Raw genomic sequence first — 20,743 nt, forward strand, 5'->3', positions numbered from 1 at the left:
AGATAGTGAAATCTAATATCACGTTGACCTTTTATGGCAAGTCTGAAATTGGTATCAGACTGGGATCTGTACCAGGAGCCTGCTCGTCTGTACTGATCTCCTGAAACGCATTGTGACAACAACTTGTATTTATATAGTGCCTTTAACATAGTGAAATGTTCCAAGGCGCTTCACAGGAGTATTATAAAACAAAGTTTGACACCAAGCCATATAAGGAGATATTGGGGCAGGTGATCAAAAGCTTGGTCAAAGAGGTCGGTTTTAAGGATTGTCTTAAAGGAGGGGAGAGATTTAGGGAGGGAATTAAAGAGCTTAGTGCTTTGGTAACTGAAGGCATGGCCACCAATGGTGGAGCGATTAAAATCAGGGATGCTCAAGAGTCCAGAATTAAAGGAGCACAGACATCTCGGTGTTGTGGGGCTGGAGAAGATTACAGTGATAGTGATGTTGGTCATTAGTGACGAAGGTTATACAGTGGTGTTTCCCATGGGTCGGGTGTAGGACCACTGCTTTTTTTGATGATTTGGATGTGAGTGTATTGGGCACAATTTCAAAATTTGCAGATGACACAAAACTTGGAAATATAGGGCCCAAGTTTCCACAGGATAAAAAACGGGCGCCCCTCCGAGCTGGACGCCCGTTTTTCACGCCTAAAACGGCACCAGAAAAAAAACGCGCTATTTTCGAGCGCTTTGCAGCTCCTTGTCTATTTGGCGCGGCACCCAGGGGGGCGGAGCCTACACTCGCGCCGATTTTGTAAGTGGGAGGGGGCTGGTACTATTTAAATTAGTTTTTTTCCTGCCGGCAACGCTGCGCGTGCGCGTTGGAGCGTTCGCGCATGCTCAGTGTGAAAAAAAACATTGGCACTCGGCCATTTTTGTAGTTCTTTGTAGCTGTTTAATTTTTGAACATTTTTTAATAAAATCACATTGCCATCAGCACTGAGGCTACCCTTCTCACTGTCTCCTTCCCCTCCCTCCCCTCCGCGGCAACAAACCGCTGTCTCCTTCCCCTCCCTCCCCTCCACAACAACAAACCGCTTTCTCCTCCCCCCCCCCCCCCCCCCACTCAGCGGCACGAACAGCTTTCTTCCCCCCACCCCCCCCCCCCCTCCCGCTCAGCGGCACGAACGGCTTTCTCTCTCCCCCCTCCCCCCCCCCCCCCCTGCTCAGCGGCAATGAACGGCTGCAGAATTCTTCCTGGCTGAAGCACTTTCACACAGGTAGGAAGATGGTTTATTTAATCTTTTCTTTGCTTATAAATGTTTATTCAGGTTGGATTTATTTGTATAATATTTGTAGAAGTATAAATAAGGATTTATTGTAGAATTTAATGAGTTCCCTTCCTCTCCCCCCCCCCCACCTCGTTCTGGACGCCTAATTTGTAACCTGCGCTTGATTTTTTAATGTGTAGAACAGGTTTTTTCAGTTCTACAAAAATCTTCACTTGCTCCATTCTACTTTAGTTTGGAGTATGTTTTCACTGTCAAACTTTCAAATCAGGCGTCAGTGGCCGGACACGCCCCCTTTTGAAGAAAAAATTCTGTTCCAAAGTAGAACTGTTCTACCTGACTAGAACTGCAGAAAAAAAAATGTGGAGAATTGCGATTTCTAAGATAGTCCGTTCTCCACCAGTTGCTCCTAAAAATCAGGCGCGAATCATGTGGAAACTTGGGCCCATAGTGAACAGTGAGAAGGATAGGGATAGACTTCAAGAGGACATAGTCAGGCTGGTGGAATAGGCGGACACATGGCAGATGAAATTTAACGCAAAAAAATGTGAAGTGATACATTTTGATAGAAAGAGTGAGGAGAGGAAATATAAACAAAAGTGTACAACCCTAAAGGGGTGCATGAACAGAGGGACCTAGGGGTATATATGCACAAATCGTTGAAGGTGGCAGGGCAGGTTGAGAAAGCGGTTAAAAAAGCTTACGAGATCGTTCATGAATAGAGGTATAAGAGTACAAAAGCATGGAAATTATGGTCAACCTGTATGAAACATTGGTTCGGCCTCAACTGGAGTATTGTCCAATTCTGGGCACCGCACTTTATGAAGGATGTGAAGGCCTTCGAGAGGGTGCAGAAGAGATTTACGAGAATGGTTCCAGGGATAAAGGACTTCAGTTATGTGGATAGACTGAAGAAGCTGGGGTTGTTCTCCTTAAAGCAGAGAAATTGAAAGGAGATTTTATAGAGTGTCTGGATAGAGTAGATAGAGAGAAACTGTTCCTGTTTGCGGAAGGGCCGAGAACCAGAGGACACCAATTTAAGGTGCTTGGCAAAAGAAGGAAAGACGACATGAGAAAAAATATTTTTACGCAGCAAGTGGCTCGGATCTGGAATTCACTGCCTGAAGGGGCGGTGGAGGCAGATTCAGTCATGGCTTTCAAAAGGGAGTTGGATAAATACCTGAAAGAAAGAAATTTGCAGGGCTCCAGGGAAAGGACGGGGGAGTGGGACTAGCTATATGATGCTCTTGCAGAGAGCTGGCATGGGCTCGATGGGCCGAATGGCTTTGTTCTGTGCTGTAACCAGTCTATAATTCTAGGTGGCCTTCACCGTGTTTACTGTGTAGTTCAGTTAAACAATATAAAAGGATTTTGTGGTAACAAATGTCATTAACCGTCTTCTCTTGGGTTTTATGATTAAAATTACTGCAAGACTTTATATGTTCATATGACAACGGGCTAAATATTCCAGTTCTGTGTGGAGAACACTGTCCCTTCACTTCGGTCACACTCCAGCCCAGACATCAAGCTCAGCGTCTCCTGTCCCTGATGAGGGACTGGGCATCACCAGACCATGACATCTTGGGGCCTGGGTTTGAATCCTGTAAGACGCAGGGATGAAGGTCTCCTGATTCTGATGAGCTGACAGAGCGTGCTGAGAGCGTGGGAACTCGGCAAGCATCAGTCCCAGACAGGACAGATGAATGTCTTCAGTGTAATGAAATTGGACAGTGTCAATTCAGTTCTCAATGGGCATCAATCCATTGCATTAATTCCCATTGTTCACTGAGAGCACCAAATAAACTCCACACGTGTCCCATTGGATAGAGAAGCCCAGTTATGCAAACATTTTAATTGGACTGTGTGAACTTGGATGAGGATCTAATGCACCAATTGTGTGCACATTCCGTCCTGACTGCCCAAGGCAACCTCGATATCCCTGTGTTGTTTAACAGTCGTGCTGAGGTTGGATCACAATGCCTGTTTGAGTCTCTCCTCAGGCAGTAAAGTTCTTAATTGTGAGAGACTTTTTGGACCAGAATGTCGCAGGGAGGACTAAGGATTTACAATTGGTCTTGTTTTAGGATGCCATATCGTAGCTCCCTCAGATATGATGGATGGCAGAGTTGGATCGATAAAACAGGCTCTTGTCTCCAACGATTTGGGAAGCAAGGTAAAGCTGCACTACGTGGAGTCCAGTGGCACAAGGTCTGGGCTGCGTATACACATCAGTTATCGGTTATCTCTTATTCTGACATTCCTCTGGAGAGGTGCAAGTTCCAAACGCCAGGATTTATTTTTGTTGATTTGTGGTGTTGATTCTTCCTCTCCTGAATATGCAGATTCCTGCTGAGGAACAGTTATACGGCCCTTCAGTATGCCACTGAAGTGACCATGGATTCTCAAACTGTCCCCAAATTATTGAACCATGGAGGCAACCACAGCCAAACTGTACCTGTTTGTTCACATCTGTACATGTTCCAGCAAACGTTGGTGTTGATCAGAGACAGCAATTCTGTCCAATTTGCCCCCTTCCAAGCCCAGTAGCACTGAGCCCAGTGTTAATGTCCCAACTGTGGCTCCGGCTGAAACACAGCTCAGCACAGGCCCAGGATACAACCTGTAGTCTGTTTTGTGTGCATCATTACCACTCCGACTGGGACATGGGGACGGGGGGGATGTGGGTGATCAGGACATGGAGAATGGGGTGGGGGGGGTTGTGGGTGATGGGGACGGGGGTTGTGGGAGATCGGGACATGGGGACAGTGGGGGTGATGGGGACGGGGATGTGGGTGATCGGGACATGGAGAAGGGGGTGGGGGGGGGGAGGGTGTGGGTGACGGGGACGGGGACGGGGGTTATGGGCGATCGGGACATGGGGACGGTGGGGGTGGGCGGGGTGGGAGATTGGGACACATGGGGACGAGGGGGGCGATCAAGACTTGGGGAGGGGGGGTGGCGGGAGATGGAAACGGGGGGGGGGGAGTGGTGGTGGGAGATTGGGACATGGGGGCGGGGGGGGGGGGTGGTGGGACATGGGGGCGGGGGGGGTGGTGGTGGGAGATGGGAACGGGGGTGTGTGGGTGGCGGGCGATCGGGACCTGGGGATGGGGGGGTGGTGGGTGATCAGGACATGGGAGGGTGGGGGGGGAAGAACATGATGGGGGGTGATGGGGATGGGGGGGAGCAATCGGGATACGGGGGTGGGGGGGCGGGGAGAGAGTCGATTGGGACGGGGGGTGTGTGGGGAGAGTCGATTGGGACGGGACGGGGGGTGGTGGGGGTAGAGTCGATTGGGACGGGGAGGGTGGGGAGAGTCGATTGGGACGGGGGGTGTGTGGGGAGAGTCGATTGGGACGGGGGGTGTGTGGGGAGAGTCGATTGGGACGGGGGGTGGTGGGGGTAGAGTCGATTGGGACGGGGGGTGGTGGGGGTAGAGTCGATTGGGACGGGGGGGGGGGGGCTGATGGGGACAGGGGGTCGAAACTTATAAACTGTGAATTGTGTTGAATCTTTAACACTGCTGTTCAATGTTTCCCCGTAGGTCTCATTGATGAGCTATAGTGCAAAGTTTGCTTCCTGTTTCTATGGCCCTTTCCGGTGAGCTTCAGCGATTCTGACTGTAACAGTAATGATGTGCGAACTGTTTTAGCAATAAATGTGCTGCTTTCCACTAAGCACTAACCTCAATATCCCCTGTTAATATTGGAAGATGAGGAAAGGGGCTGTATGTGTGTGTGTGGGCTCTGTGTGTGTGGGCTCTGTGTGTGTGTGTGTGTGTGTGTGTGTGTGTGTGGGCTCTGTGTGTGTGTGTGTGTGTGTGTGTGGGCTCTGTGTGTGTGTGTGTGGGCTCTGGTGTGTGGGCTCTGTGTGTGTGTGTGGGCTCTGTGTGTGTGTGGGCTCTGTGTGTGTGTGTGTGGGCTCTGTGTGGGCTCTGTGTGTGGGCTCTGTGCGTGTGTGTGTGTGGGCTCTGTGCGTGTGTGTGTGTGGGCTCTGTGTGTGTGTGTGTGTGTGTGTGCTCTGTGTGTGTGGGCTCTGTGTGTGTGTGTGGGCTCTGTGTGTGTGTGGGCGTAACGCGGGCTGTGTGTGTGATGTGTGTGTATAGTGCGGGCTGTGTGTGTGGGTTTAGTGTGGGAGCTTAAATAAAAAGTTAGGAGTAATTTCTTCACACAATGTATGAATGTGGAACTTGCTGCCACATGGGCTGGATGAAACAGATCGCATTGCGACCTTTAAGGGTAGGCTTGATGCAAATATGAAGGATGACGGAATACGGGGAAACTGGGGCAGGATGGGAAACATAGAAAATAGGAGCAGTAGTAGGCCATTCAAGTCTGCACCGCCATTCAATATAGTCATGGCTGATCCTCTATCTCAACACCATGTTGCTGCTTTTTCCCCATACCCCTTGATGTCTTTTCTTTCTAGAAATCTATCTATCTCCCTCTTAAATATATTCAGTGACTTGGCCTCCACAGCCTTCTGTGGTAGAGAATCCCACAGGTTCACCACCCTCTGAGTGAAAAAATTTCTCCTCATCTCGGTCCTAAATTTCCTACCCCATATCCTGAGACTGTGACCCCTTGTTCTAGACTTCCCAGCCAGGGGAAACATCCTCCCCACATGCAGTCTATCCAACCCAGTCAGAATTTTATACGTTTCAGTGAGATCCCCTCTCATTCTTCTAAACTCTAGTGAATACAGGCCTAGTCGACCCAATCTCTCCTCATACGACAGTCTTGCCATCACAGGAATCAGTCTGGTGAACTTTCGCTGCACTCCCTTCATGGCAAGTATATCCTTTCTTAGATAAGGAGACCAAAACCGCACACAATACTCCAGGTGTGGAAGAGGTGATTAGAGTGGAAGGAACTGTGTGTGGACTGTTAACCTTGCATAGACCTGTGGGGCTGAATGGCGTGTTTGCATGCTGTAGATTCTGTGTAATTCTGTGTCCTTTGCCATCAGCGATGCTGCCCAGTCAAAGCCGGCCTTCGGAGACCGGAAGTGTTACCAGCTGCCGCCTGGTGCCAGGGGGCTGGCTATCCGAGCTGTGGTAAGTCTACGTCTGTGCAGTTAGAGCAGCCAACACATGAGATGAGTTTCAAAGTTGGAGTCCTCTGTGTAGAGCAGGATGTGAGTGTGTGGACAGGAGCCCTGCTATGTCTGTGCCAGCAGTGCCATGTTAACAGCACTGTGGGAACACCTTCACCACAGACTGCAGCGCTGCGACAACAAGGCCCCACCGCCACCTTCTCTGGGCAGGTGTGGGCAATAAATGCCAGCCTTGCCAGCGACGTCCACAGCCCGAAAAACAATTTTAAAATAATTGCAGGGATACGGCAGTGTGTATGGTTGGCGAGGGTTTTGGGCGCAGCATGTGTGGCTGTATCTGTGTTGGAGAAGGCTACAACGTGAATTGTAGTTGTGTTTTCTGGATGTTTGCCAGGTTATATACATACAGAGAGTTACACTGGTGTTGTGGGTGTGGGACTGGACTGGGTACGCTGGTGTGAACTGCGTACGCTGGTGTGGGTGTGGACTGGGTACGCTGGTGTGGGTGTGGACTGGGTACGCTGGTGTGGGACTGGACTGGGTACGCTGGTGTGGGACTGAACTGGGTACGCTGGTGTGGGTGTGGACTGGGTACACTGGTGTGGGACTGAACTGGGTACGTGGGTGTGGGTGTGGACTGGGTACGCTGGTGTGGGACTGGACTGGGTACGCTGGTGTGGGACTGAACTGGGTACATGGGTGTGGACTGGGTACGCTGGTGTGGGTGTGGTGGACTGGGTACGTTGGTGTGGGTGTGGACTGGGTACGCGGGTGTGGGTGTGGACTGGGTACGCGGGTGTGTGGGTGTGGACTGGGTACGCGGGTGTGGGTGTGGACTGGGTATGCTGGTGTGGGTGTGGACTGGGTACGCTGGTGTGGGTGTGGACTGGGTACGCTGGTGTGGGTGTGGACTGGGTACGCTGGTGTGGGACTGAACTGGGTACATGGGTGTGGACTGGGTACGCTGATGTGGGTGTGGTGGACTGGGTACGCGGGTGTGGGTGTGGACTGGGTACGCGGGTGTGGGTGTGGACTGGGTACGCTGGTGTGGACTGGGTACGCTGGTGTGGACTGGGTACGCCGGTGTGGGTGTGGACTGGGTACGCCGGTGTGGGTGTGGACTGGGTACGCTGGTGTGGGTGTGGACTGGGTACGCTGGTGTGGGTGTGGACTGGGTACACTGGTGTGGGACTGAACTGGGTACGCTGGTGTGGGTGTGGACTGGGTACACTGGTGTGGGACTGAACTGGGTACGCGGGTGTGGGTGTGGACTGGGTACGCTGGTGTGGACTGGGTACGCTGGTGTGGGTGTGGACTGGGTACGCTGGTGTGGGTGTGGACTGGGTAGGCTGGTGTGGGTGTAGCAATGTTGGAGGTTTACTGAGTTGGTGGCGGGTCGTATGCTGCGGGATAGAGTCGAGAACACTCAAGTCAAAAGCAGAGTCTCGATTGAGGAGATCTTCAAAGTGCTCCTTCCATCGGGCCCGGACAGCCTCGGTGTCCTTGATGAGTGTTTCCTTGTTCTTGGCCAGCAGTAGGCTGGGGCCTTGGGAGTTTGGACCGTAGGTGGCCTTGACTGCGATGAAGAATCCTTGCACATCATGGCTGTCGGCCAGTTGTTGTATCTCCTGTGTTTTCTCCATCTACCACCTGTTCTTTAGGTCCTGGGTTTTTTGTTGGACCTGAGCCTTGAGATGTCTATGATGTTGCTTTGCAGCTCCCAAGTTGGGTTGTTACTTGAGGCTCAGAAATGCTTTGCGCTTGCAATCTACTATTCTTCGATCTCCTGATTATTTTCATCAAACCAGTCCTGATGTTTTCTGGTTGAGTGACCAAGTGTCTCATCACAGGCACTACTTATAGAGGCCTGGAGGGCAGACCAAGCGCTGTGGGCATTCAGCATCTCAGGGTCATCAAGACACACCAGATTGGCTGTGAGACGCTGGCTGTATAGGTCTCTCAGTGCCCCGGCATTAACTTTTTTGCGGCACTGCTTCTGCTGTCCCCTCTACTTTATGTTAATGTAGGCAAAGCCATAAAACAAGAATAACAAGGCTACGAGTGCGGACGGAATCCCTGCTGAGGCGCTAAAGTATGGCAAAGAGGTGCTGTTGGCGCGGATACATGATCTCATCTCTCTCATCTGGAGGGAGGAGAGCATGCCGGGAGATCTCAGAGATGCAGTGATTTTTTAAAAAGGGGACAAGTCCGACTGTGGCAACTACAGGGAAATCTCCCTGCCATCAGCCACTGGGAAGGTTGTCGCTAGAATTCTCCTCAACCGTCTTCTCCCTGTGGCCGAGGAGCTCCTCCCGGAATCACAGTGCGGATATTGTCCCCTACGGGGCACAATGGACATGATCTTTGCAGCGCGATAGCTGCAGGGAACAGCGCCAGCCCTTATATATGGCCTTCGTCGATTTTACAAAGGCCTTTGACGCTGTCAACCGTGAGGATCTATGGAGCATCCTCCTCCGTTTCGGATGCCCCCAAAAGTTTGTCAACATCCTTCGCCTGCTTCACGACAACATGCAGGCTGTGATCCTTACCAACGGATCCATTACAGACCCAATTCACGTCCAGACCGGGGTCAAACAGGGCTGCGTCATCGCTCCAACCCTCTTCTCAATCTTCCTCGCCACCATGCTCCACCTCACAATCAACAAGCTCCCCACTGGAGTGGAACTAAACTACAGAACCAGTGGAAAGTTGTTTAACCTAGGCCGCCTCCAGGCCAAGTCCAAGATCACCCGAACCTCTGTCGTTGAGCTGCAGTACGCGGACGATGCCTGCGTCTGTGCACATTCTGAGGCTGAACTCCAGGATATAGTCGATGTATTTACTGAGACATATGAAAGCATAGGCTTTTCGCTTAACATTCGTAAGATAAAGGTCCTCCACCAGCCTGTCGCTGCCGCACAGCACTGCCCTCCAATCATCAAGATTCATGGCGCGGCCCTCAACACTGTGGACCATTTCCATATCTTGGGAGCCTCTTATCAACAAAGGCAGACATTGATGCAGAGATTCAACATCACCTCCAGTGCGCCAGTGCAATCTTCGGCCGTCTGAGGAAAAGAGTGTTTGAAGACCAGGTCCTCAAATCTACCACCAAGCTCATGGTCTACAGGGCTGTAGTAATACCCGCCCTCCTGTATGGATCTGAGGCATGGACGATGTATAGGAGGCACCTCAAATCGCTGGAGATATATCACCAACGATGTCTCCGCAAGATCCTGCAAATCCCCTGGGAGGACAGGCACACCAACATCAGTGTCCTCGTCCCCAGTACTGAAGCACTGACCACACTCGATCAACTTCGCTGGGCAGGCCACATAGCTCGCATGCCAGATATGAAACTCGCTAAACAAATGTTTTATGCAGAGCTCCTTCATGATCAACGAGCCAAAGGTGGGCAGCGGAAATGTTATAAGGACACCCTCAAAGCCTCCCTGGTAAAGTGTGACATCATCACTGACACCTGGGAGACCCTGGCCGAAGACCGCCCGAGGTGGAGAAAGTGCATCCAGGAGGGGATTGAGTTCTTCAAGTCTCAACGCAAAGAGCATGAAGAGGTCAGGCGCAGATAGCGGAAGGAGCCCACGGCAAACCAGCCCCACCCACCCCTTCCCTCGATGAATGTCTGTCCCACCTGTGACAGTCTGTGGCTCTCGTATTGGACTGTTCAGCCACCAGAGAACTCACTTTGGGAGTGGAAGCAAGTCTTCCTCGATTCTGAGGCACTGCCTATGATAATGATGATGATGATGTGGGTGTGGATTGGGTATGCTGGTGTGGGTGTGGACTGGGTACGCTGGTGTGGGTGTGGATTGGGTACGCTAGTGCTGTGGGTGTGGCCTGCGTATGCTTTTCTTTTGTTGTGGTTGTGGTTCTGGATTGCCAACCTGCAGGTTAAATCTCACCATTGCAAGTTTTGAAATTGAATTCAATAAATTTTTGGTTTTGGAAATAAATTTGTAATGGTGTGCTGGCTCGAACCAGCTGTGGGCCTTCCAGGATAGAGCACGTGATGTTGAGTGCTGTCATTTGATGTTCAAGGAGAAGGGAACTGATTTTGGGCAGCGATCCATGGCCCTATCTCTGTCTCTCTGGTTACTGGGATCGTGAGCAGCAATCCATGGCTCTCTCTGGTTACTGGGATCATGGGCAGCAATTCATGACTCTCTCTGGTTACTGGGATCATGGGCAGTGATCCATGGCTCTCTCTGGTTACTGGGATCATGGGCAGCGATCCATGGCTCTCTCTCTCTCTCTCTCTTTCTCTCTGGTTACTGAGATCGTGGGCAGCCATCCTCTCTAGTTACTGGGATTGACTAGCCGTGCGTCAGTGGATTACTGGGGTTGACTATGATTGCTCTCTTGGTACAGGACCGTGATGTGCGTGAGGGGGCGGACATGCTGATGGTCAAACCGGGAATGCCCTACCTGGATATCGTCCGAGAGGTGAAAAACAAAGTAAGTTGGTGCACATACCCGTTAGCTGTGGTGGGGTGGACAGATTTCAGACAGATAGCAAGCTGGGTTTATAGGGTTTGAGACTCCCAACTAACGCTGTGCTGGATTTACAGGGTCTAGGACCCCTCAGCTGATAGTGGCCTGGGTTTACAGGGTCTGAGATCCCTCAGCTGATGGTGGCCTAGGTTTATAGGGTCTGGGACCCCTCAGCTGACGCTGGGCTGGAGTTACAGGATCTGGGACCCCTCAGCTGATGTTGGGCTGGGTTTCTAGGGTCTGAGACCCTTCAGCTGATGCTGGGCTGAGGTTGGAGTTTTTTTTTTTCAGTGATTGTATTCCCTTCGCTCCGGAGGATACTGACTCATAGAATCACAGAAGGAGACCATTGGCTCACCGTACCTGTGCTGAGGAACTCGGACTGAGGTGTTGGTTCCACTGACACCGACAACATCCATGACCTTATCCAAATGGCCTTCTTAATGCCCAAGTCAGTCAGTGCCCGCTCAAAGTTCTGCTTGCTGTACATAGTGTTAATGAACGGCTGTGTCTTGTGAGTCCAATACTATCCCATCACTAGGCACACTGATGTTGCATGGTGTAGGGCGGTGGGGAGAGCGAGTGTGTTAGTCAGGGGGAACAGCTCATCTACTGAGGTGTTGCCCTCCTGTTGTCATGGGTGTTATTGGAGACTCTTGGATGGACATATTTTAATTTTGTTTGAGTGAGTTGTCACGCCAGCTCACCGACAGCAGGAATGTCCCTGTCATGGTGATGTCATTTGGAGTTATATTCCGAGCTTCCCGCCTGCCGCTTTCATTTGCTGTATACTAATGGGTTTCCTTCATCTCTACACGATGGTGATGTCACTAACTGTTAAAGTTCAGTACGGCCACTGAGATGTGGGGGTGCACGCTGCATAAGAATCTCATGATTATTTACTGTGAATTTAGTGATTTTGATGCAATTGCTGAATGCTTGGTGTTTAGCTGTTAGTGACACCTCTCTCCCTTCAGTTCCCCTCGCATCCACTGGCAATTTACCATGTCTCGGGAGAGTTTGCGATGCTGTGGCACGGGGCACAAGCTGGAGCATTTGACCTCAGGACAGCTGTGATGGAGGCTCTGACCAGCTTCAGGAGGGCAGGTAATACTCTTAACCAATCAGCATTTTGTGCAGTGTGTTCATTCTTTGCATGAGGCCAGGTTCCAGCACTGCGTCCGTAGATTCTGCAATACACAGTGGGCTTTGTGTAGCCCAGTGCCCCAGGAACACAGGCACTGGGGGAATGTGGAATGTGAGTCACTTGGCTTTGACACTCCTGATCTTTGGCCACGCTGAGGGTATGGGCGGACAAGTCGGAGGACCTCCTCGTGGGTCTGCTTCTGGGCTTCGCCGAGGTGGTCATCCACAGGTCCAGGTTGGACGCGACACGTGTGGTGGGGTGGGCAACGTCGTTCTGGCTGTCTGCCTCTCTTGCACGGCCCTGTCCCCACCCAGGAGGCCCGGATGAAGGAGCACTCAGTGTCCGCTGGTACGCTTGATGTCTTCCACCACCAGTCGGCACCGCAGGGACTGGAGTGCACGGTGGACTTTTGTCTGATGACACTGGAACAATCCCCTATAGAATGTCTCACCTAGGGCAATCCCCTATAGAATGTCTCACCTGGGGCAATCCCCTATAGAATGTCTCACCTGGGGCAATCCCCTATAGAATGTCCCACCTGGGGCAATCCCCTATAGAATGTCCCACCTGGGGCAATCCCCTATAGAATGTCCCACCTGGGGCAATCCCCTATAGAATGTCCCACCTGGGGCAATCCCCTATAGAATGTCCCACCTGGGGCAATCCCCGAAAGAATGTCCCATCTGGGGCAATCCCCTATAGAATGTCTCACCTGAACCAGTCCCCTATAGAATGTTCCACCTGAACTAATCCCCTATAGAATGTCTCACCTGAACCAATCCCCTATAGAATGTTCCACCTGAACCAATCCCCTATAGAATGTCCCACCTGAACCAATCCCCTATAGAATGTCCCACCTGAACCAATCCCCGATAGAATGTCTCACCTGGGGCAATCCCCTATAGAATGTCTCACCTGAACCAATCCCCTATAGAATGTTCCACCTGAACCAATCCCCTATAGAATGTCCCACCTGCACCAATCCCCTATAGAATGTCCCACCTGAACCAATCCCCTATAGAATGTCTCACCTGAACCAATCCCCTATAGAATGTCCTACCTGGACCAATCCCCTATAGAATAATGCAAGACAATAGCTGTGCCTGAACAATGAGGAGAAATGCAGTTGGGGCTTCAGTTGTCCAGCAAGCTGCTTCTAGACAGTGTTGGTGTGTGAATGGCCCTGACTATTTCTTATCCTCTCTCCTAAAGACACTGGCTGTTGCTGGGCTACGGTTCAGTGTCTCTGACAGCCCAAGTGGCCGCTCATTACATATGAACCTGGACAGCAGGTGGTGACCTGTTACTCAACTTTGGGGTCGTCCCCACTGTGTCCAATCCTGCCCTCATCCAATGTGACATATATTTTCTGGCAGAGATTAGTGGACAGTGTTTTGTGGGGGATCTCTGACCTATTTCTGTTTCTCTTCGGTCTTTTGAAGTTGACTTTTGCCACCAGGCTACTAGTCTCTATTGCACTCTGAGATTCAGGAATATTGAAAATATCTTCTGGGGAGATCAGGAGCCAGGCCACCACACGCCTTCCTCCTGATCACACAATCAGGGCAATGGATCCAAGACTCACATGTCAGTCTCTCCTGGAATATTTTTAAATGTTCTCAGTGGGATATTCTATAGGGGATTGGTCCAGGTGGGGCATTCTATAAGGGATCGGTCGAGGTGGGGTATTCGATAGAGGATTGCTCTATAGGCAAAAGAATCACAGTGATGTCAGCACAAAGAAAGGAGCTGATTGGTGAGTAGATGGTGATTTTTTTTTAAGTCTTGAGTTTATTTCTGTTAAGTTAGTTAATAATTGGCAAGGCAGGGCACCGCAATCCCGTAGAATGCACATCTTGTGCCATGTGAGAACTCCAGGATACTTCCTGAGTTCTGGACAAACACATGTGTAGCAAGTGTCATCAGCTGGAGGAGCTCGAGCTCCGGGTTTCAGAGCTTGAGCAGCAGCTGGTGTCACTATGGTTCATCTGTGAGACTGAGAGCTACATGGATAGCACCTTTCAGGAGGTGGTCACCCCACAGCTTAAGAGCGTGCATGCAGAGAGGGAATGGGTGACCACCAGACAGACGAGGAGGACCAGGCAGTTAGTGCAGGAGTCACCTGAATGCATCTTACTCACTTATTCAGTTCTAAATATTGGTGAAGGCGATGGTTCCACTAGAGAGTATAGCCAGAGCCAAGTCTATGGGTGGCTCAGCTGTACAGACGGGGAAAAGGAGGATTGGGAAAGCAATAGGGATAGGGGATTCAATAGTTAGGGGAGCAGACAGGTGTTTCTGTAGTCACAGACGTGATTCCAGGATGGTATGTTGCCTCCCTGGTGCCAGGGTCAAGGATGTCACTGAACGGCTGCAGGACATTCTGAGGCGGGAGGGTGAACATCCAGAGGTCATGGTCCATATCGGTGTCAACGACATAGGTAGAAAGAGGAATGAGATCCTGCAGGCAGATTTTAGGGAGCTAGGAAAGAGATTAATAAACAGGACCAAAAAGTTGGTAGTCTCCAGATTACTCCCGGTGCCACGAGCTAGTGAGTACAGAAATAGGAGGATAGAGCAGATGATTGTGCAGCTGGAGAGAAGGTGCAGGAGGGAGAGCTTTAGATTCCTGGGACATTGGGACCGCTTCTGGGGAAGGTGGGACCTGTACAGGCTGGGCGAGTTCCCCTTCAACAGAACCGGGACCAATCTCCTTGTGGGGGAGTTTACTTGTGCTGTTGGGGAGGATTTATACTAATTTGGCAGGGGATTGGGCACCAGGATGTAGCATTAGAAAGGAGAGACGAGGTGCACAAAGGATTGGGAGAGACAGGTAGCACTAAAGCAAGAAATAGTATGGTATAAGGTGGGGTCAGACTCAGAGAGAATACAAGGTCTATGATAGGTTTACATTGCATGTGTGTAAAAGCACAAAGGTGTTTTTTATTCGTTCATGGGATGTGGGTATCGCTGGCAAGGCCAGCATTTATTGCCAATCCCGAATTGCCCTTGAAAAGGTGGTGGTGAGCCGCCTTGAACCGCAGACGGCAGTTACGAGTCAACCACTGTGGGTCTGGAATCATATATAGGCCAGACTAGGTAAGGCAGGCAGATAAAAGGACATTAGTGAACCAGATGGGTTTTTGCGGTAGTTTCATGGTCACCATTACTGATGCTAGCTTTTTCATTCCAAATTTATTTAATTATCTGAATTTAAATTCCCCAGCGGGCATTTGAACTCTCATCTCTCGGATCATTAGTCCAGGCCTCTGGATTACTAGTCCAGTAACATAACCACTATTCTACCGTACCCAACCAAGTGTGGTAAATAAAGTTGGTGAGCTGCAGGTGTAAATAGCCACATGGGAATATGATATTATGGCAGTAACGAAGACCTGGCTCAGAAAAGGGCAGGATTGGGTACTAGATGTTCCTGGATATAAGGTTTTCAAGAAAGATAGGGAAAGAAAGAAAGGAGGTGTGGTGACGGTATTGATTAAGGAGAATATTATGGAGGGGTCAAGGACATAATCTTTTTGGCTAGAGTTGAGAAACAATAGAGGTGCCATTACACTACTAGGTGTATTCTATAGGTCACCAACTAGTGGGAAGGATACAGAGGAGTACATTTTCAGCGAAATTACAGGGAGTTGCAAGAACTATAGAGTAATGATAATGGGAGACTTCAATTATCCTAATATAGACTGGGATAGTAATAGTGTGAAGGGCAGAGAGGAGGAAGAATTTATGAAGTGTGTTCAGGAGAACTTCCTTGATCAATATGTTTCCGGCCCGACTAGGAAGGAGGCATTGCTGGATCTGGGAATGGGATAGGTCAAGTGGAGCAAGTGTCAGTAGGGAACATTTAGGCAACAGTGATCACAATATCGTAAGGTTTAGATTAGCTATGGAAAAGAACAAGGAGCAATGTAGAGTAAAAATATTTAATTGGAGGAGAGCCAATTTCAGTGGGTTGAGAACAGATCCGGTCCGGATAAATTGGAATTAAAGATTGGCAAGCAAACCTAATCGAACAATGGGCTTCACTTAAAGAGAAGATGGTTCGGGTACAGTCGAGGTACATACCCACGAGAGGGAAAGGTAGGGCAACCAAAATCAAAGCTCCCTGGATGACGAAAGAGAGTAACATGAAGCAGAAAAAGGGACGTATGATGATGTCAGGTTGAGAATACAGGTGAGAACCAGGTTGAATATAGAAAGGTCACAGAATATAGAAAGTGAAAAAGGAAATAAGAGGGGCAAAGAGAGAGTATGAGAATAGACTGGCAGCTAACATAAAAGGGAATCCAAAAGTCTTCTATAGGCAGATATATAGTAAATGATAGTAAAAGGAGGAGTGGGGCCAATTAGGGACCAAAATGGAGATCAATGCATGGAAGCAGAGGGCATGGCTGAGGTACTAAATTAGTAATTTGCATCTGTCTTTAGCAAGGAAGAAGATGCTGCCAAGTCATAGTGAGAGAGAAGGTAGTTGAGAGACTCGATGGGTTAAAAATTGATAGAGGAGGTAATAGAAAGGCTGGCTGTACTTAAAGTAGATAAGTCACAGCACTGAATGGAATGCATCCTAGGATGCTGAAGGAAGTAAAGGTGGAAATTGTGGAGGTACTGGCCATAATCTTCCAATCTTCCTTGGACATGGGGGTAGTGCCAGGGGAATGGAGAATTGCAAATGTTACACCATTATTCAAAAAAGGGTGTAAGGATAAACCCAACAACTACAGACCAGTCAGTTTAACCTTGGTAGTGGGGAAGCTTTTAGAAACGATAATCTGGGACAAAATTAACAGTCACTTAGGAAAGTGTGGATTAATTAAGGAAGGCCAACACAGATTTTTGTTAAAGGTAAATTGTGTTTAATTAACTTGATTGAGTTTTTTGATGTGGTACAGAGAGGGTTGATGAGGGTAATGGGGTTGATCTGATGTACACTGACTTCCAAAAGGTGTTTGACAAAGTGGCACGTAATAGGACTACCAGCAAGGTTGAAGCCCATGGAATAAAAGGAACAGTGGCAGCATGGATAAGAAATTGGATAAGTGACAGGAAACGGAGAGTAGTGGTGAATGGTTGTTTTTCAGACTGGAGGAAGGTATGCAGTGGTGGTCCCTGGGGTCGGTACTAGGACCATTGCCTTTCTTAATGTATATTAATGACTTGGACTTGGGTGTACAGGGCACAATTTCAAAATTTGCACATGACACAAAACTTGGAAGTATAGTGAAAAGTGAGGAAGATAGTGATAGACTTCAAGATGACATAGACAGGCTGGTGGGGTGGGCGGACACGTGGCAGGTGAAATGTAACACACAAAAGTGCGAAGTGATACATTTTGGTAGGAAGAACGAGGAGAGGCAATATAAACTAAATGGTACAATTCTAAAGTGGGCGCATGAGAGACTCGGGGATATATATGCACAAATTGTTGAAGGTGGCAGGGCAGGTTGATAAAGCAGCTAAAAAAAGCATTCCTGGGCTTCAGAAATACAGGCTTAGAGTACAAAAGCAAGGAAGTTATGAATCACCTTTATAAAACACTGGTTTGGCCTCAACTGGAGTATTGTATCCAATTCGGAGCACTGCACTTTAGGAAGGGTGTGAAGGCCTTAGAGTGCGTGCAGAAAAGATTACTAGAATGATTCCAGAGATAATGGACTTCAGTTACGTGGATAGACTGGAAAAGCTAGGATTGTTATCCTTAGAACAAAGAAGGTTGAGAGGAGATTTGATCAAGGTGTTCAAAATCATGAAGGGTCTAGATAGAGAGAAACTGTTCCCATTAACGGAAGGGTCGAGAACCAGAGGACACAGAGTTAAGGTGATTGGCAGAAGAACCAAAGGCGACATGAGGGAAAACTTTTACACAGCGACTGCTGGAGGCAGATTCAATTGTGGTTTTCAAAAGGGAATTGAATAAGTACCTGAAGGAAAAAAATTTGCAGGGCTACGGGGAAAGGGTGGGGGAGTAGGACTAGCTGATGGACTACTCTGCTCCAGACCTCATTACAAACATGGATAAAAGAGCTGAATTCTAGAGGTGAGGTGAGAGTGACTGCCCTTAATATCATGGCAGCATTTGACCGAATGTGGCATCAAGGAGCCTTAGCAAAATTGAAGTCAATGGGAATCAAAGAGAAAACTCTCCACTGGCTGGTGTCATACCTAGCACAAAAGAAGATGTGGTTGTTGGAGGTCGATCATCCCAGCCCCAGGACATCGCTGCAGGAGTTCCTCAGCTGCAGGAGGTCCTAGGCCCAATCATCTTCAGCTGGTTCATCAATGACCTTCCCTCCATCATAAGGTCAGAAGTGGGGATATTCGCTGATGATTGCAGTGTTCAGATCCATTCGCAACTCCTCAGAAAATGAAGCAGTCTATGCCCACATGCAGCAAGTCCTGGATGACATTCAGGCTTGGGCTGATAAGTGGCAGGTTACATTCGCGCCACATTAGTGCCAGGAAATAACCATCTCCAACAAGCGAGAGCCTAACCCCTTGATATTCAACGGCATTACCAAGGCCGAATCCCCCACCATCAACATCCTGGGGGTCACCATTGACCAGAAACTTAACTGGACCAGCCACATAAATACTGGCAACAAGAGCAGGTCAGAGGCTGGGTATTCTGCGGCGAGTATCTCACCTCCTGACTTCCCAAAGCCTTTCCACCATCTACAAGGCACGTCAAGAGTGTGATGGAATACTCTCCACTTGACTGGATGAGTACAGCTCCAACAACATTCAAGAAGTTTGACACCATCCAGGACAAAGCAGCCTGCTTGATTGGCATCCCATCTACCACTTTGAACATTCACTCCTTCCACCACCAGCGCACCGTAGTTGCAGTGTGTACTGCAGCAATTCGCCACGGCTTTTTCGGCAAAACCCCCGACCTCTACCAACTCTTTTAGGGAGTACAAAACAAACATTAGATCGAGTGCCCCCCGATCTGGGGGACACTCCAGACACTTATACCTGCCCTGTTTTTTTTTGTGTTTTTTTTTCCTTTTGTGATTTTTTTTTTTGGGCCATTAAAATCCCGACCTCTACCATGTAGAAGGACAAGAGCAGCAGGTGCATGGGAGCACCATCACCTGCAAGTTCCCCACACCATTACACACCACCCTGACTTGAAAATGTATCGCCATTCCTTCATTGTCACGGGATCAAAGTCTGGAACTCCCTCAGTCCCGTCTGCTCTCTCAAGTGGATGAAAAGATCCCGTGGCACTATTTCGAAGATGATGAGGGGAGTTATCCCTGGTGTCCTGGCCAATATTTATCTCTCAATTAACACAACAAAAACAGTATATCTGGTCATTATCACATTACTGTTTGTAGGAGCTTGCTTATGTGCAAATTGGCTGCAGCGTTTCCCACATTACAACAGCGACTACACTTCAAAAGTACTTCATTGGCTGTAAAGCGCTTTGAGACGTCCGGTGGTCGTGAAAGGCACTATATAAATGCAAGTCTTTTCTACAGGGATTGCTCTAGATGGGGCATTCTATCGGGGATTGCTCTAGATGGGGCATTCTATAGGAGATTGCTCTAGATGTGGCATTCTGTTGGAGATCGTTCTTTGGTTATTCTTGTGGAGTTTGTCCTGGGTGGGACATTGTGTGAAGGTGTTGACTGAATTGCTCTGGTTCTCTGTTAACGCACCTGCTGCACATTCTCACGGTGGTGTTGGTGTAAACTGCCGCAGTGATGGTCCCATCATTCCCCATCCCCCTTGACCACGGGAAGATGGGTACCGCATGTGGCTCCCGTGGGGGAGTTTTCCAGTTTGGTGATGATGGTGATGTACCTGTGTGATGTTTATTTGCCGTGTTTGGGTTTTGCAGGTGCTGATATCATCATAACGTACTATGTGCCACAGATCCTGAAATGGCTGAAGGACATTTGATGCTGCTCCGTCTCGGACATAGAATACACAGGGTTCTGAACAATTTTGAACAATTCCCACAGACTTCTCCTTCTTCCCCTGCCCCTCCCGCGCTCATTCCCCGCTCTCGCTCTTCTTCCCCTCCCCTCTCCCGCCCTCGCCCCTCCCCTCTCTGGTACCATGGCTGATATTATACCAAATATGTCTTACTTAAAGACTAGCTATATTCTTTTAAACTTAGACCTCAAATAGATTTCACCGAAATGTTTAGCATCCTTCGGATATTTTGTTCCATAATGTGCGTGAGTGGAAGAAAGTGAGTGAGTGAGAGACTCGAGGAAGTGAGCTAAGAGTGGTTGAAAGATTGTACAGCCGATTGATTGCACTTCTGTTAAGTGTCTGGTTTTGTAAAGGATCTGTTGTGCATTGCGAACACAGAGCATCAGGGATCTTAAACTGAATGAATTAACAGGCTTTGTGAATAAATCATGTGACTGGGATTTTGATGTACTGTCATGTGCCTTCTGGACCCGACCATTCGATGTGCACAGACTCTCCAACACACATTATCAATATTACCTGTAAGTGAAATGTGAAACCCTGTCAACAGTTGCAAATGAAATGGAAACCTGTTTTAATAAAACATACTAAGAATTTACATGCTGTTTGCTCTGCCTCTTACAGCTGCAATGTACGTCATTCCTTTAAGTTTCATTCTGTTTCTTTGCAGATCTCCCATCCATTCATAAAACTAGCAATGTTTTTAATTTTCATTTTGGGGCAGGAGGTGTATTTTACGTCCATTAGGGTAAATGCTTGGGGAGTGGACATCACTCTCCAGTTTTGTCACCCATTGTTCTCAGCTGTTCCTGCAGTGAGAGTATCGAGCG

General features: G+C 49.0%; 1 protein-coding gene across 3 annotated transcripts in view; it reads left to right on the forward strand.

The window, feature by feature from the left end:
- alad (aminolevulinate dehydratase) overlaps nt 1-20,511 on the forward strand; it is a 40,068-nt gene extending 19,557 nt beyond the window's left edge. For all 3 annotated transcript variants that reach the window (XM_070863453.1, XM_070863454.1, XM_070863455.1), the window contains exons 7-12: nt 3,316-3,404; nt 4,776-4,831; nt 6,200-6,287; nt 10,676-10,762; nt 11,776-11,905; nt 19,813-20,511. In XM_070863453.1, the coding sequence (XP_070719554.1) occupies nt 3,316-3,404; nt 4,776-4,831; nt 6,200-6,287; nt 10,676-10,762; nt 11,776-11,905; nt 19,813-19,874 (512 nt within the window). In that variant the 3' untranslated portion in view covers nt 19,875-20,511. The remainder of the gene's footprint in view (nt 1-3,315; nt 3,405-4,775; nt 4,832-6,199; nt 6,288-10,675; nt 10,763-11,775; nt 11,906-19,812) is intronic.
- The last annotated feature ends 232 nt before the right edge of the window (nt 20,512-20,743 follow it).

This window comes from Pristiophorus japonicus, chromosome 20, assembly GCF_044704955.1.
Source record: "Pristiophorus japonicus isolate sPriJap1 chromosome 20, sPriJap1.hap1, whole genome shotgun sequence".
Classification (NCBI taxonomy): Eukaryota; Metazoa; Chordata; class Chondrichthyes; family Pristiophoridae; genus Pristiophorus; species Pristiophorus japonicus.